The sequence below is a fragment of the Solanum stenotomum genome, chromosome 3 (genome assembly GCF_019186545.1).
Source record: "Solanum stenotomum isolate F172 chromosome 3, ASM1918654v1, whole genome shotgun sequence".
Classification (NCBI taxonomy): domain Eukaryota; kingdom Viridiplantae; phylum Streptophyta; class Magnoliopsida; order Solanales; family Solanaceae; genus Solanum; species Solanum stenotomum.
The window spans coordinates 23083688-23111374 of record NC_064284.1 but is presented as its reverse complement, the minus strand read 5'-3'; the positions used below and the strand labels follow the sequence as shown (position 1 = coordinate 23111374).

At 36.6% G+C, this 27687-nt stretch overlaps 2 protein-coding genes across 2 annotated transcripts; one reads left to right on the top strand and one right to left on the bottom strand.

Moving 5' to 3' along the window:
* Window positions 1–144: 144 nt before the first annotated feature.
* LOC125859918 (ATP-dependent DNA helicase SRS2-like protein At4g25120) lies at window positions 145–18410 on the top strand. The gene is made up of 29 exons (XM_049539775.1): window positions 145–378; window positions 1190–2084; window positions 2166–2207; window positions 2345–2508; window positions 6032–6218; window positions 7086–7142; window positions 7217–7322; window positions 7417–7550; window positions 7676–7750; window positions 7856–7981; window positions 8056–8187; window positions 8285–8368; window positions 8448–8561; window positions 8656–8756; window positions 9131–9197; window positions 9481–9531; window positions 10044–10121; window positions 10317–10526; window positions 10655–10693; window positions 10905–10976; window positions 11087–11173; window positions 11249–11305; window positions 13976–14157; window positions 15224–15317; window positions 15565–15615; window positions 16527–16589; window positions 16699–16758; window positions 17294–17356; window positions 17950–18410. Exons 1-29 carry the CDS (start codon window positions 221–223, stop codon window positions 18037–18039), a joined length of 3639 nt encoding a protein of 1212 aa, XP_049395732.1. The 5' UTR covers window positions 145–220; the 3' UTR covers window positions 18040–18410.
* A 157-nt stretch (window positions 18411–18567) lies between these two features.
* LOC125860333 (protein ORANGE, chloroplastic) lies at window positions 18568–26919 on the bottom strand. The gene is made up of 8 exons (XM_049540274.1): window positions 26532–26919; window positions 26305–26419; window positions 25458–25574; window positions 25153–25239; window positions 24892–24968; window positions 19884–20011; window positions 19390–19526; window positions 18568–18760 (listed from the first exon to the last, which is right to left on the bottom strand). Exons 1-8 carry the CDS (start codon window positions 26732–26734, stop codon window positions 18683–18685), a joined length of 942 nt encoding a protein of 313 aa, XP_049396231.1. The 5' UTR covers window positions 26735–26919; the 3' UTR covers window positions 18568–18682.
* Between the last annotated feature and the right edge of the window lie 768 nt (window positions 26920–27687).

The window sequence follows — 27687 nt, the reverse complement described above, 5'->3', positions numbered from 1 at the left end:
TATTAAAGTGAAAAAAATGTTATTACTATAAATGATAAATATTTTTTTAATATAATATTTACTTAAGTTTCCCAAAAATATTTTCCTACCAAAATACACTATAATCTTGGGTTGGTCAAATCAGCCCTCCTTTTCTGTGATTATCGGAGGGAAAAGTAAGATTGAAGAAAAACCATCCAAGGTTCTGACTCTCCTTCCATGCTAGAGAGGTAGAAACAACATGAATGAATCGGTAAACAACAAGGAGAATGTAGTTGGTAGTGGTGGCGGATTAACGGCGGAACAGAAAGCTCGAATCTCTTCAAAGTTCAGAGCAGCAAAGGCACTTCTTGCTCGCAAAAGGCCACTCCATGATTGCTCCACCACATCCCTCGATAAGTACGCTTTTCTTTCTTCAATTTCAAATTCATTGTTTGTTGCTTCTTCTTCATAATATCTCCACCTATAAAATAGACACATTAGCTATATCTATTTTTTAGGGTTCAAATCAATTCAATCAGAAAGGGGAATTTGAAAAAAAGTAAGTATTTAGTGAATTTGATGTTTGCAACAAGTGAAGTACGTAACATTTGATATTCCTTAAGGAGAATGTGGAGGCCACGAAGAAGCTAGCCCCTTGAGAAACTGTCCATTTGCAGTTACCTCTCTTTCAAGTTGATGGTGTAGAAATGAAAACTTCGTAACACATCATTATCTACATCCAACTTTATGTGCTAACCTGCCTAACCATGTATCTCTTCCTTCTAGGCTAGGATTACAATTTACACTTAACCAAAATTGCATAGAATTCACAACATCTTAATTGGAAAAAAGTTCGTCTTCCCTGGTAATTTGCCTGTCAACAAGATTCCACTTATAAGTACGCTATTCAGTGATCTAAGTTCCATTTTGCTTCGAAAGGCTATGGATTTTGATACTGATTATTTTCCCCTTAGTCATGAAATCATTTAATATCTCCTTGATTACTCAATTCCGATGCACTGATTTCTTCTAATTTTGAATTTTGTGGTAGATGTATTGACCTTGAAAAATAAAGGTATCAACAATTTAAGTTAATCTGGAAATTGTTTTCTTTTTCTTGTATGCTTATTTGTTGTTCAGTACATGCTTCAACAGTAAGTTTGAAATGCTTGTTCAAATTCTTTCTTCTTTGTTTAATGTTTTGATGTATCTGGTATTCTTTTATTAGAGTTGGGAAGGCTCAGAGAACTACATCATCAGATCGGATTAACGGTGATAAAAGGTTTCCTCTTACTGAGATTCCGATGAACACTCCGTCTCCCATCTATGAGAAGGGTTCCAATAAAACGCTCAATGTGTTTACCAGTGTTAAGGGCTCACAAGTCCGTGAACTTGATTGCAGCATCAATGCAAGGACTAAGTGTGAGACACGATTTCAAACAGTTGAAACTTTCACGTTGTCTAGCAATATAAGTGAATCAGTTGAAGCTAAACTAAGTGAAAACACTGAAATTGATCAAGTGGAAAGCATGGGTGGGTTGGATACATGTAGAACTCCAGTGAGGCAACCTGGATTTTCTGGCTTGAGTGAGTCATCTTTTTCATCAACTGTGCTAGATGATGATTTTGATGAACACATTTTGGACGAAATAGATGCTTTATGTGAGCAAAACTCAAAAGGAAAGCCTGAAATGAAGAGGTTCAACAACATTCCAATTGAAAATCATCACATAAACAACTTGGACAAGGAGGATAACTTAAATACCGTTGTTTGTAGTGACAATTCAGGACAGGAGTGCATTTTGATATCAAGGGGCAATCAAGAAAGTGAAGCAGAAAGATCAAAGAGCAGCGAACCTGATAACTCAAATCTTGTCAGGTCAGATGAAGCTTTTAAACTTGAATGCATTCTGAATTCAACTGGTAATCAAGCATGTGAAGTAGAGGATCCAAAAAGCTCCAATGCCACAGATACTGGGAGCAAGTTGGAGGCAACAGATATCAGGAACATGCCTGAGGATTATATAAAGTATGTAGAGTCGCTGAATGACAGACAACAGGAGGCAGCTTGTAGTGAAATTTCAATCCCTCTAATCATTGTTGCTGGACCAGGAAGTGGCAAGGTCTTTACTTTCTCATGGTTTAAAAATGAAATTTGTATGTCTTCATCAATAGTTGTTTGATTTCTTCTATTTGCATTTCAGACATCTACAATGGTTGGGCGAGTCCTGATGCTACTGCACAAGGTAGTGCGATGACTATAAGTGCTACTATATCATTATACTTTTGTCAATGCCATGTCTGGCACGTGACGGATCTAGTCAAGTATCTAGTATCTACTTCTGAGTTTTCTTCCTCTCCCTTCCTTTGCTTGTTGTTATAGGGTATTGGCCCATCAAACATTCTTGCTATGACTTTTACAACAGCGGCAGCTTCTGAAATGAGGGAGAGAATCGGAAGAGTTGCAGGGAAGGCAGCAGCAAAGGAGCTCACGATCAGCACATTTCACTCGTTTTCTTTGCAACTTTGCCGTATGCATGCTGAGAAGTACGTATATCTTGATTTGGTTCTTAAATATTTAAGCAGTGGAACACTGAAAGAAGTAATCTTTTGCTTGCTATGTCTTGTTATGTTGAAAAAATGAGTCTCATGTAGCTCAAATACCTTCTGTTTACATGTCTTTTTAGGTTTTATTGTTTGGCAGGCAAACATTTATGAAAAGATGGCTGAAGATAAATCTAACTGGAAAGTTCCAAACTTGAATTTTCCGAACCACAATGATTGCCACTCTTTTAGACTTACTACCATTAATTGATTGAGTAATGTCCTAATAAAAAGGAAAGCACAGGGTGATGTAGGCTACTACCGTTGTTGAGTTAGTCTGTCATATTCTAAGATCAAGGTATTGCTAGTGAATTCCGTAATCCATGTTTCTGTACGGAATAATAGACTAGTTCAGAGCTATGCCTTTTGTCTTTTTCATGGTTCAAGAGTGATTGCCCTGCGGTAAGCTGTACCTCCTTTTATAATAGCCTATTTTACCTGGTATACTATACTTGCCACTCAATGGACTCATATATTGTTATAAGTGGCTCAAATCAATTTAGCCATGCTTCGTTTTGGACAATTGATTAAACTTTCACGTTGTTCCAATAGGCATCAGAATCTAGTTATCCATAGTTATGTGCATTACCCTGTACTGCCTCCTGGCTGCCCCAAAGCTTCCATTTTGTATATTCTATTGACAGAGAATCTCCCATCGCTGCTATGGTTCTGGTTAATAACATTTGGAATGGGTGAGGTATCTTTAAATTTGTCAACTTCCTTCGGAACCCTCTATCAATCTCCTAATCATTTAAGTTCCTTCTGAAACAAATATTCTACCCGTGAGGTGTTCAGGAGTCTGCCACAGTTGCTTCAGGATTGCTGCATATAGAAAATGTCCGGAAAAGCAGACATCAAAGGTTCTTGCCAATTCCATGGTTCCTTCCAAAACAGTCTTTAAACCATCACCCACCTTATGGACAACATAATTGTTGAAGCTTGCCATAAATTTCTAATGCTCCTCCAAACTGATAAACTATTAGTGTTGACCACTTCATCAGTGCACCATTGACTTGATTGTCCATATTTGCTCTTGATCACCTCCTTCCATAACGCTTGGCCTTCATTAGTATATCTCCATAACCACTTCATCATAAGGCAATTATTATGTTATTTCAAATGTCTGATACCAAGACTCCTTGCTTTCTGCAATATCTGTGTTGATGCACACAATATTACCCCCAAGTAGGTAATGGGTACCAATGTTTTGGACGGCGAAAGGCGACAAGGTTCTACCTCGCTTCACGATGAGGCGAGAGGCGAGGCTCTTGCCTTTTTGAAGTGAGGCACCAATTAATACGACTCAAGTATTAATAAGACAAGCAATGCTAAAACAGAGGAATGAGAAAGAAGAAACTGGGCAGATCGCAGTTTAAGAAAGAACAAAAAGTTGCCTTACTAATTAAGGAGAAAGAAGAAAGAAGAAAGAAGAAAGAAGAAAGACGGTCACAAAAATCGAAACAGAGGAGAAAGAAGAAGAAACGAGAAGAAGGATGAAGAGAAGGCGTACCCAACCTTAGCCCTGAAGTCTGAAGAAGAGAGTTGACTTTGAAGTTTGAGGTGCTTAAATCACAAATAGACCTTATTTTTACATTTTAAGTTCTAAATTGTTAAGTCAATTTTTTGTTTTTTTACAAAAGGTGACGCCTCTGTCGTGTCACCTTGCCTCTCGCCTTGCGCCAAAGGTGCTAAGGCAAGCGCCTTTCACATTGATGGGTACAACACTGACTCTACAACTCAATTCTTGTGCTAACTCTTCAATGTTACCTACCTCAACCACTGGTATAATCTCACACTTACCGAGGTTGACCTTAAGCCTTGAGACAATCTTATGCCAAATAAGGATCTGTCTCAAATAAGACAACAAAGAGACATTTGGATCACACAACACCAACATATCATCTGCAAATAGAAGATGGATACCCTCAAATCAAATTGCCCCTGAACAAGGCAGTGAAACCTCTCAATAATCCTTCTGCAATGACCCTATCCATCATAGTGGTTTAGGACGCAGGAAATAGAAAAAAGTGACAAGACCTTGCTTCGCTTAAAGCGTGAAGCAAAGCGCTTGCTTCATTGAAGTGAAAGCGCAATTTGAAAGAAAATAGACCAAAATAAATAGAGACATTATATTAAGAAATATCCGGTGTCCCGTGTGACAAGAATGTACCACTAAAACTTAAAGGTAAGTTCTACAAAGTGGTGGTTAGGCCGACTATGTTGTATGTGACGGATTGTTGGCCAGTTAAAAACTCTCATGTTCAGAATATAAGAGTGGCAGAAATGAGGATGTTGATGTGGATATTCTAACAGAGATAAGATTAGGAATGAAGATATCTGGTACACCGTACAAGGTGGGAGTGACCTCCGTGGTGGACAAGACGAGGAAAGCAAAGCTGAGATGGTTCAAGCATATGAAGAGGAGATGTGTAGATGCGCTAGTGAGCAGGTGTGAGAGGTTTGCCATGGTAGGTGTAAGGAGAGGTAGGTATGCCGAAGAAGTATTGGGGGAGGTGATAAGATAGGACATGATGCATCCTGATCTTATCGAGGACATGATCTTAGATAGAAAGACATTGAGGTCGCGAATTAGGGTAGTCTGTTAGTAGGTAGTGGAAAAGTGTCACTTTCCATCGGATTAGGTTTGGCGGTTGTTTGTTTGGCACACTATATCCGTTTCTTCTTCCATAGCAGTGGTATCAACAACATTGCATTGTTGCTTGTCCCTCATTTTTTTTTTTTTAATGACAAGGGAAACCCGCAGCCGCTACCCTTTGGGTGCGCACAGGGTAAAACCCCCGCTCCTATGCAATAGCTCGCAAACCACATAGGAGAGGTAACCCGCACTAGGCAAGCCTGGTGCGACGAGCTCGACCTAGAAGGCAAACCTCTTGATTTTGCGGGCAAGGGGTTTCGAACTTGAGACCTCCAGAATGGAAGTCCCAAGCCCAAACCACTGGGCCACCCCTAAGGGTTCCCTCATTTTTTGTGCTTCGGTTATTGCATTATTTTAAAATTGCTATTGTTCCTTTTCTCTAAATGCTATGTACTGCTTTCTCTGTTATTTCCTTTGTCTTCTTTACTTTTGTATGTCCTTTCATACTGCTCCGAATTGCAATACTTGAGCCAAGGGTCTTTTGGAACCAACCTCTCTACCTCCATGAGGTTGGGGTAAGTAATGCGTACACTCTACCTTCCTTCGACCCCACCAGTGGGATTTCACTGGGTTTGTTGTTGTTGTTGGAAGTTCAAAAACTAACACCTTTTACTCAAGGTGTACTCCTCGCTTCACCTTAGCCTTTTTAAAGCATTGTTTAGAAGTTCTCTGTCTCTCTCCTCCACAACTAATGCATTTTATCTGAATTTTCCTTCACCTTCATATTGTCACATAGAAGGTGTTCATTGCAATGTATCAGTTCTTGCGGTGATAAATTGTCTAAATAGACACATGTTAATTCATCAATAGGTTAGGTCGAACACCTGAATTTCTCATATATGGACATGGGCAGCAGAGAAGAGCTGTCATTGAAGCAGTCCGCTTACTGGATGATAAAAAAAACGGGCCTCGTGATGAGCTTTGCCAGCTTGATGACAAGAATTCTCCTCAACATTTTAAGGAGAGATCAAAGAAGTGGTTAAAGTTTGTAACTCAAGTAAGTAGTTTTTGGGTTAAAGATACTGTTCCACTTAGTTTGGTTATAAAATTTTGCTGTCTTTTAAGTTTATATTTTGTCAAAAGGAGGACACAACTTTGATTAATTTTATCTGAAGTATCAATTGAACAATCTTTTGATGTTTCACATATTTGCCGGGTAGATGAAGAGTGGCCTTTCTTTCCATTAGAGAATGCAGTATCTGCTGACTCTGCTCCATAGGAGTGACAGTATTTGGATATGCTGATTTGAAAGTTTCTGTCTATGGCATATAAGTGAACTATTTGAATATGTATAAACTAAATTAGCACCACATATTTTGTCTTCTTCTTCTTGGCATGTTGATAAAGACTCCCTTCTGTTTCAGTTTTTTTTTGTCTTAGAGGGTGTTTGGATTAGCTTTTTAAAGGTAGCTTGTAAGCTAAAAGCTAAAAGCCATAAGTTGGGAATATCCAACTTTTGGCTTTTATCTTATTTTAATACTTTTTTGGCCTAAAAGTAATTGCTTAAAAGCACTTTTTGTCTTTTCCAAACACCACAAAAACTAGACAAGGAGCTTAAAAGCCAAAAACACTTGCAATAAACCAATTCACATGATATGTTTTAGACCATAAGATTAAAGGACATTTTGGTACATTTCACATATCTTTAGTTTAAGACCACATGATTCAAAAGTCTTCTTTACTTTCTTAAACTCTGCGTCAAGTCAAAACCAGACAAACAAATTGAACTGGAGGGAGTAACTATTATGTGTCAAAACTGAAACTCTCTCCTCTGTACCCTTTTCCGTTTCATATTCAAATAGGATGTGTGTTGCACGCTTAATGGTTGTTATACTTGGACTTACATCTCTCCACTGAAATACAGGCCAAGTCTGCAGGAAGGACGCCGGATGACTACTACAAAATTGGAAATGAAACTGGAGTAAGCCGATAATCAGGGATTTTTGGTATTTTATCGTTCATATTTCCTTATTCTGATCTTGTAATATTGCTCAGGCTGCAGTTCTGCAAAGCTACAACGATACATTAAAATCATGCAATGCTTTGGATTACCATGACTTGATCAGTTGTTCTGTCAAGCTCTTGACTGATTTTCCAGAAGGTTGACTTAAGCGTTTCATAATAGACTGTAACCTAGTGCATTGTGATATTGCAGTTGTCTGAATCTGTTTGATTTTCATTTTCTTCAAATGAAGTTTTAGAAGAGTGCCAGGAATTATGGAAAGCAATGGTGATTGATGAGTTTCAAGACACAAGTGCTGTGCAGTATGGACTTTTACATATCCTTGCATCGCATAAACGCATAACTATTGTTGGTGATGAAGATCAGGTGAAGCTAGTCTTTTCTTACTTTATCCAGTGAAACATTTTTTTCTCGTCTTGCTGTGACAAGTTCTTTACTTCTTTTTCCTTTCAAGTACCTTGCTGCTCAGAGTTTTCAATATCATTCTGCAGTCCATTTTTGGTTTTAGTGGTGCTGATGCCTCTGGATTTGATTCATTTCGGAAAGATTTTCCTTTGCACAAAGAGGTTTGGCAAACTCTTTATTATAGCTTGTCTTTTTAGTCCTTGTTTATATGAACTTCGGATACGGTTCTGATGGTCTCCTTATGATGTATATCAATCTCTATTCAGGTCAGGCTTAGTAAAAATTACCGGTCCACACGTTGCATTGTTGAAGCTGCATCGTTTCTTATACAAAATAATTCGAAAAGGTGCCAATCAAAACGTGTTCTCACTGATAATTCTGTTGGGTCAAAGGTAAATGATATTAGCGTTCTTATAAAGAAAAACATCCTCGATAGGAGTACCTTTTAACATATGATACGTTGCAGATAACTATCAAAGAATGCTGCAACGAGGATGCACAATGTTCTTTTGTTGTTGATAAAATATTAGAAATTGCTTCTGATGGCACAACTGAAAAGTCCTCTTTTGGCGACATAGCAGTTCTATTCCGGAGGCAGGTCAAGCTTTACCTAATGAAAAAGCAAACTTGTTTAAAATTTTTTGTGGGGTTTTGGCTGAAAATTCCTGCCTCTGTGGCTTCGTGTTGTACAACAGGTGTCGGGAAAAATCTTTCAAGCAGCATTTCGTAATAGAAAAATCCCATTCAATGTTCATGGTGTGGCCTTCTATAGGAAAAAGGTATCTTTTACCTCCCATCACTGCCAGATAGGTTCATATGCTTTTAAATAGTCGTTCACCTGGTATGTTCGTGCAATAGGTGGTCAAGGGCATCATTGCTATGCTTAGAACAACTTTACCTGGTTCCGATGATGGTTCATTTCGAAGAGTATTCAAAACCTTACTGCCTTCAGAAAAAGAAGAAAAAATGAAGGTTGTCTTCCGTATCTATTTTGCTTCACGTATGGGCACTATGGCTATCCAATGCCTATTTTATTAAAAGCTTATTTTGACATTTTCTGTCCTAGGTAATTGAACACATTGAAAAAGTTTCCACTGTAAGGAAAAGTAGCTTCATTTCAGCAGCAAGAGACATATTTAGTGCTAAAGTATCTGGCACATTTAAGAGGTTTGTTCTGGAACTCCTTGTTGTGAAGCTGTCGATGATAAATGATCTTTTCAGTGGTACTAGTTATGATCTTGACCATAGATTTTTTAACTACTTCATTGGGTGATATTATATATCTATCTATGTGTTCTCAAATACTATCTGGATTTCCATATTCTGCTTTGCCTCCCTACACATATTCTATTTCTTTTTGTTGTCTTCTTGAAACAAAGAAAAAGCTTTTGGTCCTCTGTTTTGGCTTGATATTGAGTCTAAATATCTAATACAAGCAACTAGCTTCAAAGTACCTAGTTTCCCATTTCATTTGTAATTTACTGTGAATTAGTCTTGACTGTAACAAATAGTATTATAAATTTGTCTCTATTTATTTACAGGAGTCAACTTACTCAAGGGCGGAAGGTGTTGCTCATGATAGACATGATTTCAAAACTTGTCAAAAGGGTAAGTTTTTGAATCTTATGGATAATTATGTTCTATTTGTATGTAAATCATGTGAAGCTTTGTTGATATTTTATCATGTGTGCTGGATTGCAAAATCGATTTATCTGTCTGGACAGTTGAAAAGGCATTTTCGAAGGGCATTGATTGATTATGCATGTAGCTGATGACTGGTGTTGGTTTATATGATACTGAGTTTCATTTGTGCAATTTGGTGCTGAACTTTTTCTCATTTGGGGTTTGCTCAGATTGAATTCTTGGGTAATATTACTTGTTATACTTGCAGGAAGAGTCCCTTTCAGCTGTCATTACTTCAGTGGCTAACATGATACCCCAGGTTGGTCGTATTATAAAAACACAAACCTAAAAAGTTATATTTGTATGGAGAAAAAGAAAGATACACTTCCTCCGCTCCAATTTATGTGGCAGCTTTACTCTAATTTTGCTAATAATTTAACTTAAACTTCTCTTTTACTCTTAATGACAAACTTTTATAACCACACAAATATTGTGATTAAGACCACAAGTTTCAAAAGTCTTCCTTTCTTTTGTAAACTTTGTGCCTAATCAAACTATGCCACATAAATAGAACAAAGGGAGTATATGATAACAAGCTTCCTACTTTTGTCTGTGGAAATCTCGTTGAGAATTTCTAACGTCTTTGTCAAATCAAATCTTAGTTAGTTGTTCATCACCTCCACCATCTTTCTTTTAATTTATTTATTTCAAGCTAATGAAAGTTTCTTCTCATTAAAAGTGTCTATTTCATGCTAATCAAAGTGTCTTTCAGATTACAGCTTTTATACTATAAGCACCTTAATCTTTTGACATGTGACTTTCATTCTGTAGAAATACCTTCTTGAACAGCGGGCAGTTCATGATAATGATGGAGGGAAGTTGCTTAATGAAGATCATGATGTTAGACCTGTAAGTGTAGTATGTTCCTTTGTGGTCTTGTTTTTTTATTTTCACCTTCACTGCTAATGCATGGCTTCTTCTATGTGAACTTATTCTTATCTTCTGTTTCTGTTTGACTCTCTTTTCGTTATTTTTCCTGTATAAAAATCGTTGCAGCAAGTGAAATGAGCAGATACATCAGAAGCTGTTTGTTTAATGGTGCAGGTTCTTCAATATCTATTGGACGATGTGTCTGATTTCCTAAAAACTCATAAGAATCCCATAGAAGGAGAAAGTGAATGCAAAACAGAAGGACAGGGTTGCGCCAACATACTGAAAGCTTTTATCGATCATATATCTGAACGGGAGAGTGAAAATTTCCGTACAAGGAGACATGATAACAAAGACTCTGTTACAGTCACGACAATTCATCAGGTTTCTGAATTCTCTAGCAATGTGTTATTTCACTTTGCTTCCTGGTGCTTCATTCCAATGTCCATATTTTGTGAAAAATTAATTGGATTTTTCCCTTTTTCATTTCTTCCGTTTGATTTTTTGTGTAGTCAAAGGGCTTAGAGTGGGATACGGTTTTCATAGTGAAGGTATGATATGAGATCCATGCTTTCAGCATTGTTTTTATTCTCTGTATATCAAATGTTACATCACATTAATTGGACGAGCAAGGAGAGGGATAGTGGACTCCTCTTCCCACCCCTTTTAGTCATCAGAGAGACTTTTTATTCTCTACAACACCATTATTATTTGCAACGGGAAAGGTATAATCTGGAGCTAATGCTCGCATAAATTGGTCAGGCAAATGAATCGGAGATTCCCTTGTTACATGAATTTAATGGCATCACAAATGAAAGGAGCAACTCAATTGAGGTATTTATGTTTTTGAAATTTGAATCATTAGAGTAATCATCCCTTCTATAATATAAATCTCTTTTTATCCACTTCAAACATAACTTTTTTCTTGTTCTTGGCAACTTTAGGAGGAGAGACGCTTACTATATGTGGCAATGACTCGTGCACGGAAAAAACTTTTCATTTTGCATGTAATTATGGATTCAAATTGGCAGGTATGATGAACGGTTTGCTCTGGTTTATCTTTGCTTTATTATTTCTTTCTCAGGCCTAGACACACTTGCTTTCAGGTTCTTCAACCTTCACGTTTTCTGAGAGAAATTCCCCGTCATCTTCAAGAGACCCAGGTAAGATGTGTTTCAGTTGTAAGTATGTCTGTTACAAATGTTGTGTAACACCCCTGAAATTTTTAAGCTAAGGCCCGAACCCTTCTTTATTTTCATGTAAGGTCGTATTGGGTGATTCTTAAATTGCTCATATTTGTAAAGGTCAATTCTTTAGTGTGAGAATTGATTTGGATATAAATTAAGGTCACAAGAACCCCCTAGCACAAAGTTGAGTAGAAAACTTCCTTACCGATTACGTTTTGACATAAAATTCTACTTAGGTCAACTTCAAACGATCATATCTCTCAGCACAAAATGAATTAGGTGACCCATGACCTATCAAATTGAAGGTCTATGAGTCCTTTCCAACGCCACCAAGTTTGCCTCATTTTGAGTTCGGAGTAAAAAGTTATGGCCGTTTTACCAGAGACGGTCACATCAGAGTTCCCAAAAGTCAATTCCTACGAGTTGCTTCTACGGGTCATAGAAATTTCGACGACCCGTACTGTCAACTTGTAGAAAACTTCAGAGAAGTCAATTTTTGGGGTCCAATTCCTACGGGCCGTAGTTTGGACCCGTAGAATGGACTTTTGAGCGTGAAAAAATTGTATAAATTCTATGTATTAGATCTACGGTCCGTAGAAACTTCTACGGGTCGTAGATGGACCTGTAGAATAAAATTGAGCTTTAGAATTCTATAAAAATTCCACGGATGAGATCTACAGTCCGTAGATGGACCCGTAGAAGTTTCTCGTCAGTTTTTAAGAGGGGTAGTTAAGTCTTTTCCCACCCCTTCTAAGGCTAAACCATGACGTTTTACACCTAGTTAAGGGTTTAAATAATGTTAAACAATCCTTATATGTTCATTAATGCTTCCAAGTCTTAGAGCAAGGATCCAAGAGGAAAAAGCTAGGGTTTTGAGCATTCTTCGAGTTTTCACCAATTTGGAGANGGGGGGGGGGGGGGGGGGGGGGGGATTCTATGATTTGGTTTTTTTATTCCCCCGAAGAACAAAGTTATTGGCGAAATCGGTGAAAACTCGAAGAATGCTCAAAACCCTAGCTTTCTCCTCTTGGATCCTTGCTCTAAGACTTGAAAGCATTAATGAATGTATAAGGATTGATTAACACTGTTTAAACCATTAACTAGGTGTAAAAACGTCGTGGTTTATGCTTAGAAGGGTGGGAAAAGACTAAACTACCCCTCTTAAAAACTGACGAAAACCTTCTACGGACCATAGATCCCATCCGTGGAATTTATATTGAATTTTAAGGTTCAAAATTTCATTCTTCTGGCAAAGAAGCACTGCAACCTTTCTCAATCCATTGGGCTTGCTTGGTGCCCTGTCTTGCCAATGGTTGTTGTTTGTTCCATTTCTTTTAATTAGGTGTACAACCTAAAATCAATTTAGATTGAACCATTTAGTTTCTCTGTGTTGTAAGAGAGAGACGAATGATATACTTTATTCTTTTGTTTCATTTCTTCTGGAACAATCACAAATACTCTTTTTTATCAAGGATCTACTACCAGAAATTCAATGTGTAATCTCAGCATTCATGTGTATTCCTGAATAATCTCATTTTTCAATTATTCAACCATTTCATTTTACCAAGCTCAATGTTAGGCATAATAGTCAACATTTATCTCTTTCGATGTAACAACAAGATCTTTTACTTTAGTAAAGAATTAGTTTATGAGAATAGCCAAACAAACACAAACGGAACGACAAACTCCTTTTCAACTTCAAATTTTTTTAATAACTCAATTCTTTTCTATATGCCTATAACACATTCGACAAAGTGAGATTAACTCATCAACTCTTAATTGATCTGCATAAGCTTCTAATATGCAAGTTAATTGAACCATTTTTATGGCTGTTATAAAATATTGAAGTAAAATACTTCTTAAATTGAATTTATTTAGATAATTTGGTATGTGAATCCTATTCTTTTTGACAACATTTTGTTTTCTATCGCAATAATCTGAGATTAAGATTATATTTTTGATAAATGCGGATCCACATTAGATTATTAATTAAGATAAGTTGCCTCAGTGCCCATGAAACCTTTTATGCGATGTGTGTTTGAAGTTTCCAAAAACTGAGTTTGCTTTTTGAAAAAAGTGGTTGTTGGAGTTGTTTTTGCAAAAGAACTTTAGTACTTCAAAAATTTTCAAACTCATTATTTTAAAATCTTTTGTATCTCGAAAACTTGTTTTAAGAGCTTTTGAGTTCTTTAAAGAGCTGAAAACTGAGTTTTGGAAATCTTGAAAGAATGTTGGTACTTCTTTTTTGCAAACACTACTCAACAAACATTTTTTCCTGAGAACTCAATATGAGTTTGGAGACAGTTTTTGGTAACTCCAAAACAAACACGACCTTTTAGTCTATAGCAACTTATACAATCCACTAAAATTTTTGGTTGGCAAGATGGCCCTTGACATTCTGCAGAGGCTGCAACGTACCACTGTTTAGAGATGATTTTGTTTGTTTGACTTGCTTAATATTTGATATCTAAACACACTGTAAAATAAATTCATCTGGAGCTTATGGGTTTTCAATCACTACCTTGCACTTATACTAATTTTCTTATGAGTAAAGTAACCTGTCATTGTCTGCTTAATTTGCATTTTATGTTTTTCCGGTAGATCAAACAAATACCTTCTTGCTAACTTTTTTTTTTTTTCTAATAGGAAGAGCTGACCAATCACCAAAAACTCCAGAAGGAAACTCCTCAGAGTGGTTCAGCCGAAAAGGTGGAATCTGTTGATCATAGAATAACAATAGATGATCCTCTCAGTGAACCAGTTGACGGAATGTCCAAAGAGTCAATTGACACAATGGAGCTATGCAATTCCAAAATCTTCCTAAAAAGGTTTTCTTCGTTTAATCATCTTAATGGGTAGAAAAAGATATTAGTTCCCCTGTCCCAAATTGATTGTCATACTTGCGTTGTAAATGAGCTGAATTGAACTTACCGTTTAACGGGCAACTTCACTCTGCCTAGTTTCTATTGGCTCGAACTCGAGCCCGTTCGTGTAGTTGGGTTGATGTAGAGTTTGCTTTTATTGTCTATGTTGTCTGAATGAGCCAATAAAGAAAATTTTGAACGGAAACAAGACTAGCATTACATGTTAGATACATGACAAATGGGAATTTCTTATCAAGTAAAAATTGATATATAAAAATCTAAGTTAGCTTAGCTTTTGTGAACAGTAAACAAGTCAAGTCAATCTTTCGCAAGCTTGAGTCTTGTTATATGAGCTTGACAGTGGGCTCAAACATTTTTTCCGGGTCAAAAACCATTGTAATGGTGGGTGTTGGGTGGAGAACCCAACAAATTTACCCTTAGCATGTCTAATCCTAAGACATGGAAGACTCGTTTCGACATTCTTCAAAAGTGCTCTAACTTGATGAGGCAAAGAATGTCTTTCACCCAAGTTGGCTGATATGTCAGCAACCATATTGCTCAAACTCAGTTTGTTTATTCAAATAACGGGTGTTCGAGGTTTACTCATGAAGAATCAGCTCACTATAACTTTGGTTGTATTTCTTGATTAGTAAAATAGAGCCTACAATATCTTTTTTTTTTTGTAACGAATAGAGCCTGCAATATTTTCACTAGCTTATTATGTAAAAGGTGACATGAGTCTGTTAGATAACATGACTTACAAATCTCAGTGGAGGCAAGAAGCACTAGGTGATTTTTTCCTATCTAGTACATGTGTGGGTGGGAGCTAGCAGGTACTCGATGAATTACTCGTAGGGCGTACAAGCTGGCCGAGACCCCACCATTATTAAACAAAAGAAGATAACATGGAATTATTTTGTCCTAGTACTGGTAAATTAGGACACTTATGATTGGGCAAAGAGACATAAGAATACTCCTGTTTATTATTTGGAGCCTAACTTTGATTGAATTTCTGATCTGATCTACCCAGATTTAATGCGGAAAACCGAACAGTTGTATCTCATTTGTTCCATCAATGGGCCAAAAAGCCTGCATTTCAGGAACCACAGAGGTTGCTTAAAAAGGTCAAAGTTTGTTCATTTGTTTTATTTTCTTTATGATTGGGTATATTTCCTAGGCAAGAGGAGCAATATTAACATTTAACTTCATGTATCCAATAATCCAATGTATCTTAAGTCAACACAGGCAAAGACCCGCTTATGGATGTTGGCAAATGGCGAGAATCATGCCACATGAAGTTTTAAAAACAGTTTGTTTCAGTACCGTAACACAAGGCTGGATCTTAACATATCTGTCTTTTGGCATCTTCAGGTGGGTTTTGTCATTGATGAGCGCCTTAGAGTCAAGAAGAGCACTCACAAGGTCTTAACCCTGTTTTTTTTCCCATTTCAACAATCAATTGACTGCATTTTTTCAGATAAATTAATAACATGACTCCAAAAATTCTGGTAATTCATTCCCTGATATTTTTCTTTTAGTTTTGGGCAGCACATGCCCTTGCTCAAAAGTCACAGCTGATATTTGGTGCCAACACCTAAATGCCAATAAAATTAGATAACCAAACCTCATGGTCTAGTTCTCATTATAGGAATCCCTTCAGTTGCACCTCTTCTCCACCAAATTCTTCACCGCCTTCTACCTCAGTAACCACCTTATGCCTTCATCCTTTGCCATCTGCTAGTCTCTCGTCTCTGGGGTTGGGGGCGTGACTACTACCTATTGGAAGGATAATGAAAAACTGGTACCTCCATTCTCCAGAAGCATGACGCTTTCTGTTTCCTTTGGAACCATGAGTCTCCATTTCTCTTCTTGTCGAATCTCTATTTTCAGAAAAATCAATAATAATATGGAAAAAAAAAATATTTGCCACCGTACAACAAAACAGCTTTGTCTGTGAATCTTAGTATCTGCCACCTGGGTGATAAAGAAACGGACCTTGAACTTAACTCTACCCCAAAAGCTACCTTGTGAGGGGAGGATTGCCAAAGACCATAGAAGGAGACCAAATGACCTTATCCCACCGATGAGATACTCAACACTCCCCTGCACACCCAGGGATATCTGGAGTGTGAGCAATATAAGACAGGGAGCCCAACATAAAAAATAAGGAATTGGGATAGGCATTCAGGAAGTGAAGTATGCCTATTTTTTGTGACCTGATGCGGCATTACTTGTTAAAATGAATATTTATGATCAAGTTTTACCTCTTAATCTTTCTGAAATTTATTTCCACGTGTTCAATGTGCTCACATGTTTTTTTGTTGATTTTCTAGGATGTTTTGCGTGCCTTAAAGTCCTCATTAACTTGTGAGGAAGCTTTGCATTATGCTGAATCTGTAAGTTAGCATCTCTGTCTGCAGTTTCTTAAGTACATCAAGTATAGATTTATTCTAAAGAACCGCAATGTAAGTTAGCATCTCCATCAAATATTTCTTGTCCGGTTAGGTGTTGAACTGGGAGAAAATTCCTGCTGCGAAGCGTGCTTACATAATGAGAGAGAAACAGGTATCAGCTTAAATTCAATCTCCTTTAGTTCTCTTGCAATTTTTATCACATACATGAACAAGTGAAAGGCCTCCCTCACTTGCACTCTGGCAGCACAAGGCCTTTGGTGAGGCATCCTGGGCTCCTGCCCAGCCTCCTCGTGATGCGAGTGCTGGCGTGAGGCAGCCTGGGACTTGCCTTGGTTCTTTTCTACTTCCCTTTAACACTTGGGTACTATTTCCATTTCAAACTCATTCCAACTTGTACCAATTAGTTCACTACCCTCATATGGTCCACACACAACTCGGGGTTACTATATATTACACCATTAAGCGCGTAATTAGTCCAGATTAATTATTATAAATCACAGGGCTTTAAAGATTTCATAAGCACAATGTGGATGGATGACGTTATTGACAATCCATCCCTTTCTGTTTCCCTATTCTCTGTACACATTAAAGAATAAGACGACGGAGAAAGCTTAGTGTGCATTTCGTGGTGTTTCCCCAAAAAGATTATTATTCTTCACTTGTTAATCACACGTTTTCCCTTGTAGGAATACTTCCAAAAACTACGAATTGAAAGTGCAATGGGTACATCAGAACCAACTCCCAAACAGGTATGCAGAATTTGTTATTCCCTGATCTTCTTTTGTTTTGTACTCATTGCATACAGGACAGAATTGTTAGTTTAACCGACTATAACGCATTTTCAAAAATATTAACTGATGTACGTAAGCTGAAACCTGTAATCAACTTTGTGTGCGCTCTTCAAACTTAGTGAATAGACGTGGACAGTCCAAGACATCCGGGGACCGGAAGTATGCTTCACATAAAGTGGGTACAGTTTGAGTATGTTGCTAGCTAGTATATAGAGTACTTAGTTGCAACATGTCCTATCCTCTTATGTCTTATTCATACTTAACATCCCTTTGTACTCTTTAGTGGTTTATAATACGTAAGGCTTGAGGGGTCTAGGTTTTTGCTTAGTGGTGTTCCTTTCACTTACTTGGGTGGATCTTAGATTAAATATTTGGAAAACATTATAATGATGCACATGATTAGCTGCTACAGATTTTATAATGGTCACAAGTTTTAACAATAATCAGTACACATGCACACAATAATATTGTCTATTAAGGCTTTAAGCAAGGCCAGCGTTTTGGGGCATAGGGTGTCTTATTCAGTCAGTTACTTCGTTTCCTTGTGGCAGATTGCATATCTTCAGAGTCTAGGATGCACTACTGTTCCTACATCCCGTCTCCATGCATCACGGTTGATTGAAGAATATAAATCCTTATAGCAAGAGATTGAGACTTGATGCGAAAATTGCTTAATTCTTGAGAGTCCCTGGCAGTGCCAGCATTAGTAGCACCACCGTCAGTGCCTGAGCAGGTCGACAGGGAAAACAAAGTCCATGCATATGGGTATTATGAAGTCTGTTCTCTCTTACAGGTTTTGGTGTCACGCTATTTATAATTCTGTACATGGTGTAGATGCTGTTGTTTCACATTGTAAATTGTGTTTAGAAATATGTTTCCCAAAGATCGAGTAGGCATTTATCAATCGTGGATAAAGTTGCCTCCGCGAAGCATGGCCTCACAAATTTCTCCACATATTTATATATATATATATGTGAAGCTGTTATTTCACTTTCACAGTTTCATTGCTTTATTCCTGATGCTGATAGTTTGTTTGTTAGATTCTTGAAGACACTTGTATATATAAATTTACAAATTTCAGATTTCGTATAGACTTGCATAATAAAGCAAATCATGCATATAGAAGTAGAACATTATTGGTCCTTGTAATGAAGACCAAGATTTTCTCAATACTAATTTAAACTGACTCTTATAAAATAGGTGTTGTTCATTTAGCGGTGACGCTTCATCTAAACTTTACATATTCAATATTATGAGTTCCAGTAAAGGAAATCTATATTCTATTTAATCAAATGGATCAATTCGTGGGTCGTGTTCACTTGCCATAGCCATCCCAGTACAAAGACACGTAGGGCACATGACCTGCCAAAGATAGATGCTCAACTTAATTTATAGTCACTGAATAGATAAACTAGAGTGGAGAATGATACATTCAACAAAAATACAGAATGCTACGTGGTGATGCAAATACTGATGGGGAGATCTACAAGATAACATTGTCAAAATTCTTATTATTAAAAACTAATAAAAGGAACCTTCAAATCACTATTATATACCCGGGATGTCTCATAGTAATGTCTAATGGCTACTTGCGTTATTTGGAATATGTTTCTATTGTCCACCAAGGGCCAGCCATGAGTAGCTCTGGTTTTAAGTAGCAAATGTAGAAGTCAATCAGTACGATTCCTCTCCTCTCTTTATTCCTTTGGTTGAATTTTCTCCTCCTAACCCCAATCCCTGTGCGCCTTTTGTTCCATATTTAAAGGCACAGAAACATGAGTGCTGATGATATAAGAAAAGAAACCAAACCTTAACCAGGGTCAAATTTTTAATCTAACTTGACAGTCCCACCAAATGTTAAGAATAAGTGCCCCCTACCCTGCTGTTTCATATCGCTTCAGGAAAGAGATGTTCAATTTATCCAGTCTAATTTATACGCTGTATGTGCACAGAGTGGACAATTTGGAGCCAATGATTTGAAATACACTCACCTTTCCTGAACCTGAACAGTTGGAACACCTCTCTGTTTTAGGTGGTGACAGAGGCTTGTCTGCACCATAAATTGTTGAAACAGGCTCGATAAGAACAAGAGATCCAGTGTTGGAACATCGAGCACAAGCAAGATATCCTGCATATACATTTAGCAACTATCATAAAATTCACCTGCATTCCAATTGCTCGCCAGTTGGAATGCTATTCCTACACAATGTTTGTCCCATTCAAAAAGGAAATAGGAAAATTCCTTCCAGAATCCAAATATTTAAACAAAGAAAGCCATGATTACAGTAGCAAGTAAGTTGCAGGACCTTCTGTGATGGCAGAACTATTTGAACAAGTAAAGCACTTTTGAAAGGTAATCCACAGAAAACATGAAAAAGATGTTGCTAGGAGAATTCCATAATATGTTGTCAAACTATTTCAATAGCTTGAACCGATTTGTAAAGTAACTAGACTTAAATTTTTGAATTATTAACAGATTACACACCTGTTCCAAGACAGTACTTGCATCTCTTATGCTCCTGCTGTTTCACATTATTGATTTCAACAACCATCAAAGCAGAGATCACCCCAACTGCACCCCCAGAAAATGATGCCACAATTGGATCAACCTGACTGCAAAGTGCATTAACATACTATGAAATTGTTGCACACAGATACACGCACAAAGCATCAAATAGATCTTTCAAGTATATGATATATAACCCAAAAACTGAAATTTTAATAATACTTAAAAATTATGGCTTCATTGGCTTTATATTACTTTCAGTTTCAAAAGTGATTAGCAAGTATAATCATGTTCCAGATCTATCCAACATAAATAAAAACTTGTGAGCAATGGTTTCTCTTGGTACTACTCTTCTCTAGTAATGACTAAAAATGAATCCCTGAAGTTTAGTCCTGCATTTGCTTTGCTCCTAGAATTACTGATCTTAAGATCTTATGTATTTCCTCTCCCTCAACATACAGTAGAAGAAAAATCGAAGGAAAAAGAAGCTGCAGATATTGCAACTTATCTTTCTTTTTGTGAGAAATATTGGAAAAGAATATTATTGAATTGTTGTTGTTTCACATTATTACATGAGATCCTATTTATAGACACTAAAATACAATCCTTTATCAAGTAGGATACTATTTAGTATTCCTATTTCTATTTCTATTCCTATTCTAATAGGATTGTATAAACCTATTCATATTCTAACACTCCCCCTCAAGCTAGTGCATACAATTCTTGTACCTAGCTTGTTACAAATGTAATTAATACGAGGACCAATGAGGGGCTTGGTGAGATATCTGCAAGTTGATCAGTCGACTTCACAAAATTGATAGACAATCTCAATGTGCTTGTCATCTCATTAAATACTTGATTNTGAGGGGCTTGGTGAGATATCTGCAAGTTGATCAGTCGACTTCACAAAATTGACAGGCAATCTCAATGTGCTTGTCTTCTCATTAAATACTTGATTTTGATGCATAATGTTAGTCAATCTCAATGTGCATAATCTTCTCATGAAATACTGAAATTTGATGCATAATGCCGATAAAACACAGAGTGATAAAATTACAGTGTTGAACTTTCCAAACCAAACTTGCAAAGACTGTTTCAGACCATAGAGTGACTCACATAATCGACATACAAGGCCCCCTGAGCAACAAAGTGCTCAAAATCTAGTATAAAATATATGTATCATGTTGGAATCAATAGATGAGCTGATATTAAACAAGTCACCGAAAAACTGGCCGGAACATGCTCATATGCCAGAGTATTAGATTTAATGGCTAAAAGTGGTCACAATCTAAGAAATAAAATTATATGGGTAGGGTCGGAATGATGTCACAACCCAACTAGAAAATATAAATTATATAGGATAATTCGAATTGATGGAACGACCCCATTGAAAAAGAAAAACAATATGGGTAGGGTCGGAATGATGGCACGACCCTACTGAAAAAGAAAAATTGTACAGGTAGGGTTGGAATGATGGCACAACCTTATGCAAATCAGATTTGAGGAGTCATCGGAAAGACGAATGGAACTACGCAAATCAAATCTGAGGAATCACTGAAAGGACACATGATGCTATGCAACTCAGATATGAGAAAATACTTCGAAAAAATCCACGGTACTACACAAATTAAATATGAAAAGTAGTCCGGAGAGATGCACGGTGCTACACAAATCAGATATGCAAAAAAAAAAAGATAAGTCACCGGAAGGATGGCACGGTGCTACACAAATTATATATGAAAAAGTAGTCACCGGAATGATGGCACGGTGCTACAAAAATTAAATATGAAAAAAATAGTCACCGGAATGATGGCACGGTGCTACACAAATTAGATATAAGAAAGTAGTCACCGGTATGATGGCACAGTGCTACATAAATTAATAATGAAAAAGTAGTCACCGGAAAGATGGAACGGTGCTACACAAATACCAACGGATATGGGGTTGACACAAAACAGCCCTAGAAAGTCACCGAAAATTGATGCATGGTGACCTGTCTGACTAAGTTTCTTCCCTTGAACATGGGGTTCATGCATGTATCATTTGTCCTACTTTTGTTAACATAATTATTGGCCAAACGGGCAGCATATATGGGTGCCACCCGCCGGCAGCGAAAACTCTTTAATTTTCTACCAAGATCGTAGAGGCTCTGATACCATGTGAGAAATATTGGANCCTGAGCAACAAAGTGCTCAAAATCTAGTATAAAATATATGTATCATGTTGGAATCAATAGATGAGCCGATATTAAACAAGTCACCGAAAAACTAGCCGGAACATGCTCATATGCCGGAGTATTAGATTTGATGGCTAAAAGTGGTCACAATCTAAGAAATAAAATTATATGGGTAGGGTTGGAATGATGTCACGACCCAACTAGAAAATATAAATTATATATGATAATTCGAATTGATGGAACGACCCCAATGAAAAAGAGAAACAATATGGGTAGGGTCGGAATGATGGCACGACCCTACTGAAAAAGAAAAATTGTACAGGTAGGTTTGGAATGATGGCACAACCCTATGCAAATCAGATTTGAGGAGTCATCGGAAAGACGAATGGAACTACGCAAATCAAATATGAGGAATCACTGAAAGGACACATGATGCTTTGCAACTCAGATATGAGAAAATAGTTCAAAAAAATCCACGGTACTACACAAATTAAATATGAAAAGTAGTCCGGAGAGATGCACGGTGCTACGCAAATCAGATATGCAAAAAAAAAAAAGATAAGTCATCGGAAGGATGGCACGGTGCTACACAAATTATATATGAAAAAGTAGTCACCGGAATGATGGCACGGTGCTACAAAAATTAAATATGAAAAAAATAGTCACCGGAATGATGGCACGGTGCTACACAAATTAGATATAAGAAAGTAGTCACCGGTATGATGGCACAGTGCTACATAAATTAAATATGAAAAAGTAGTCACCGGAAAAATGGAACGGTGCTACACAAATACCAACGGATATGGGGTTGATACAAAACAGCCCTAGAAAGTCACCGAAAATTGATGCATGGTGACCTGTCTGACTGAGTTTCTTCCCTTGAACATGGGGTTCATGCATGTATCATTTGTCCTACTTTTGTTAACATAATCATTGGCCAAACGAGCAGCATATATGGGTGCCACCCACCGGCAGCGAAAACTCTTTAATTTTCTAGATCGTAGAGGCTCTGATACCATGTGAGAAATATTGGAAAAGAATATTATTGAATTGTTGTTGTTTCTACATTATTACATGAGATCCTATTTATAGACACTAGAATACAATCCTTTACCAAGTAGGAATACTTACACCCCTAAACTTGGCACAAGATCGGGGGTGTATTTAAGTTGGTCAAGTTAATGAATGTTTTTAAGGCTGTCAATAGTTTAGGAATAAAACTACTAAGCGACTTATATGGAAGAGATCGTGGAGAACTTTCTGACTTCTCACAACATAAGATGAATGTCTCAATAATAAGTCAATTACACACCTAAAATTGATAAGCATATAGGGTGTGTTTTGTATGGAAGAAAACATTTTCCAATTTTCCTATGTTTGGTTGGCTTTAAATGTTTGGAAAATGTTTTCCAAATCAACTCATTTTCCTCAAATTTAAGAAAAATGACTTTCCTTCCAAAATTAAGGAAAACATTTTCCAAAATTCTACTTCATCCTTTAATTTTTTTCTTACCCTACCCATACCCCGTACTCGACCCTCCCATTCAATTTTTATTTTTTTAAAATTTTCTTATTTTTAAAATTTCAAGTATATTTTTATCTCTACCATCAAACCAGCACCCCCTCCCCCAAACAAAAAAAGAAAAAAATTAAATACTATTTTTGAAAATTTTAAGATTTTAAATTATTTTTGGGAAATATTTCAAATTTTAAAATTTTCATTTTTTACCCCCTCTACCCCCCAAACCGCCCCCCATGCGCGAACCCGCCAATTTTTTGTTTTTGAAAATTCTTTTCCTAGGTCAGGTCCTGGGTCGAAAGTTTGGGTTAGGTTCTGGGTCAAATCTCAAGGTTGGATTTTGGAACGGTCATCGGGGTCTTGTCCTAGTTTTGGTGTTGGGGTCGGGTCCTAGATCAATTATCGGGGTTGATTTCGGATCAGAAATTATTTTCCTAAAGAGTATTTTTTAGTCTCAAGTCAAAAATGAAAGATATTTTCTGACAAAATTTTCATTCACCAACCAAACATTAAAAAATATTTTCCACTTGCCAACCAAACATGAGAAAATAAGTTAGAAATCCACTTGTTCTCCAAGAAAACATTTTCCTTCATACCAAACACACCCTTAATGTGCTCCTTGTGAGATTTGTTTGGAAAATTTTCAGGAAGAAGTTCTTTTGAAAAGTTTTTGGAAGAAAACATTTGTTCTATAACATGTTTGGATAGCTGAAGTTTTTGAAGATTTATTATTTTTTAAGAACTTTTCCCATAAAAAACTGCCCCTTTCCCATTCTTCATTATACAATATTTTTGGAAAACCTAACAAGCATGTAATTTGAAAATTTTCAAAAAGGTTTTCACAAACAAACTCTACCATGAATTATCTGCATATATCATAATTCTCTCCATGCACTAATTACAACTCATTACTAAGAGAAAGAAGTTGCTGTAGTTGTGAAAAGGGTGGCACATTTGTTAAAAAATTGTCAAGCATTCGAGTAATTCAAAGTTGCGCTAATAAAGTAGGTGCCTTGTCTTATCTACTAAACCAACAAGAACACTATGACATAGTTTTGCACACACATAAGGACCCTTTAGATTGTCATTTTAGCATCCTATGTTCTACATTTTAATGACCTAAATTCAATAAAGATGCCTCTACGGATTACCAGCAGTGAGAACATATTTTTTTTACCTATAGTTTTGGACCTTTGTTTTGGTAAGCCTATATGTTATGAATCCATTGTTGTTCGTGGTAGAGAAGTGAATATACTTCTTCACTGAGCAAACATACAATAATGTAAACATACCTCAGTTGCATTGGTAGATGCATGCTTCCAATAAAATCGGCATATGATGTGCCTCCTAGTCCCAATTTTAACTCCAACTGCAGCAATATGAGCATGCTTTAGAAGGTAAAAGTAGTAGGCTCCATAAGGCATAAATAGGAGTATGAACTGACTGTTAGCATCTAAGAACTCCTCAGAAATTAATCAGATTTTCACCTTTAAGTCAATTGGCCAAATGATAACAATAATAAGAAAAGTAAAAATGTTAAAAGAAAAACTTACACTGGGTGCTAGAAGTCCACCAAAAAGCATAAATCCAGCAATGAGGGATAAACAAGTAGCATAATATTGCTTTAGATTTGCTGATGTCTGCAAAACATAAAAAATTCAGTTAAATACTGTGTAGCCTGCAGCGCGACCAACCAAAAGGGGGAAAAAAGAGGTAGAAAAGTCCATGAAAATTTACACAGATTGGAGAACACGAAAAAAAAAAAAGAATCTCCTTACTTTATGTTAACTGGGACGTTAGGTTATTATAAGTTGCTGACCACTAACATAAACATTTTGCAACAACTAAGAGTACTTACAAGAGGAGGCAAAAAGGGAATAAATGATGGGAAATTAGGAAGCTCATTTTCTTGTGCGTCCGTTAGTATCCCAAGCTCAGCACTCTTTATCCTTTGTTGTATTCTTAGCCGGCGTACCTGCTCAAGTTTGAAGATAGAAGGAATAAAAAATTTAACACTAGAAGAGCATAAATATCTGATTTATGCAACTATAGCAATCAAACCTCTTCGTTCCCCAGTCCCACAGCAAACTCAGAGCACAGATAACATGGATATAAGTATATATACTTCAAATCTCAAATAGGAGTCTGACCAAAATAACAATGGTAACATCTCTATTCATGATAGGCAACACAGATACATTGAGTGGCAATACTGAAAGCAGGTTGTATTTCATATTGGCGAAATTGTAATAAAAACCACAGTAAATTTCATATAAGTGAAACGTCTAGCAGCCTTTTTGATGACTTTTTGTTTTAATGACCGTGGTGTTCAGGCCATTTTTCGCACACCTCGACTAATTTCACGGGATACCTACCCCTTCTCACCAGCAACAAGAACCAGGTAACTCTATCCATTAAGGCCAGGACAGATGGGAAGAATCACCTAGTCTTGCAAACTTCTTCTTTCTTATTGTGTCGTTTATATACATTTCTCCGGTCCTTAATATGAATTATGTGTGATCAATAATCATGATAAAAACATGTTTGCTATGTAGAGTTATGATTAGGCTCATTACTATTTTTTTCCAGTTATATACCTTGGAGAACTTCAAATTAAATGATTAGTATACTAAACACAAAGCTAAGTAGACATAACAGTAATAAATACAAATTCTGAAAAAGAAGAAGAAGAAGAAGAAATATACCTCCTCCATATGCAAAAATATCTTGTTTCTCCTACTTCTAATATTATCTCGAATTTCCTGCAACTCCATTTTAGCAAAGTCCTCTACTGTCTCAGGTCCTTCAATTATACAAAACCTGTACAATCAATCCCAAATCCTCTAAACAGTCAATTTTCTCCCTTCCTTATAACTTTCAATAATTAATCACAAGTACCGAAACATTCAAACAAATAATTCCTCAAAATTACCCGGCGGCGTTTTTATCGGAGGATTCAGAATCTAACGAAGTAGCGTATGAAGATGCATCAGCATCGGAGGCCATGGATCGGCATGTAATTCTATTTCTACGATTTCCATGGAGGAGATATGTTGAGGTAGGAAACGCCGAAGTGGATGGAGAAAACGGCGTCGTTGAACAAGATAAATATAGTATTCGGCCTGCACATACCATTTCTGAGACGGAGAAAAATCAGATTACAAGTTCATGGAGATTAAGTTAGAGCTACTGGATCGGCTGAGAGGAAGAAGATGACAATAAAGAGCATCAAGGTTTGTTCAGGCAGTAAGTGGTGGGTATTTTTCTCGTTAAACCCAAAACTACTCTATGCCCAAACTCAAAAATAAAAATTATTGGGTGGTTTATACGTGTCACTGGGTCATTGTTGTTTATTTGTAAAGATGGACCCACGCAATTAATGGGAGGATTAGATCATTTTGTTTTTTTTCTTTTCTCTTTTGGAAATTTAGTGGATTTTTTTTCATCTTTTAATTAAGATATATTTTGATTCTAGCTGTGGTGAAGTGGATGAGGCTAGATTGTTCGTCTCTTAGAGCCTTTTTTAATTGACTTAAGAGTTGGTTAAACTTAATTTAAAGTTATTTTTAGTTTTAGTGTTTGACAAATTTAAAAATAACTTAAAATAAGTTTTTTTCACCCGCTTAAAATAAGTTAAATGTAAAAGTGTGTTTGCTTTTTATTTTTTTACTTAAAAGTAATCTAAGTTTGATTTTTGAAAGTTACTTTTTTAAGCCAATTCAAACGGACTCTTGATTAGAATTCTGGATTTGAGTCTTGGGTATGATTTTTTTTTTGGTGAAGTGGATGAGGCTGGACTGTTTTTTTCTTAATTAGAGTTTTTGAATTCAAATTTTGGATATGGAGAAATCGTGGCTAGGAAGCGCTATTTCTGAATGGGGTCATATCTAACACAAATTCGAATTAGTCGAATTTCAAAATAGATATCGGGCATCGAACGGAAAATAATACAAAAAAAAGAGATAAATTTTGTGTTGATGTTTATGATATTTGAATAAGCATAACCATTTATGTGAAAGCGTGGTTATGTTTTTTTTTTCTAAAAAAATAAGGATAAAACAAGTACAATTAAAAAAAAAGGCTTGAGA

What these genes read in the sequence shown, in the direction of transcription:
- LOC125859918 (XM_049539775.1), top strand. Translation starts at nt 221, where the DNA reads ATGAATGAATCGGTAAACAACAAGGAGAATGTAGTTGGTAGTGGTGGC. An exon ending in CTGGACCAGGAAGTGGCAAG is followed by an intron (nt 2,085 to 2,165) that starts GTCTTTACTTTC and finishes TTTGCATTTCAG; the next exon opens with ACATCTACAATGGTTGGGCG. An exon ending in TTGTTGGTGATGAAGATCAG is followed by an intron (nt 7,551 to 7,675) that starts GTGAAGCTAGTC and finishes ATCATTCTGCAG; the next exon opens with TCCATTTTTGGTTTTAGTGG.
- LOC125860333 (XM_049540274.1), bottom strand. Translation starts at nt 26,734, where the DNA reads ATGGTATGTGCAGGCCGAATACTATATTTATCTTGTTCAACGACGCCG. An exon ending in CATCTACCAATGCAACTGAG is followed by an intron (nt 20,012 to 24,891) that starts GTATGTTTACAT and finishes TGCACTTTGCAG; the next exon opens with TCAGGTTGATCCAATTGTGG. An exon ending in CAAGTACTGTCTTGGAACAG is followed by an intron (nt 19,527 to 19,883) that starts GTGTGTAATCTG and finishes ATGTATATGCAG; the next exon opens with GATATCTTGCTTGTGCTCGA.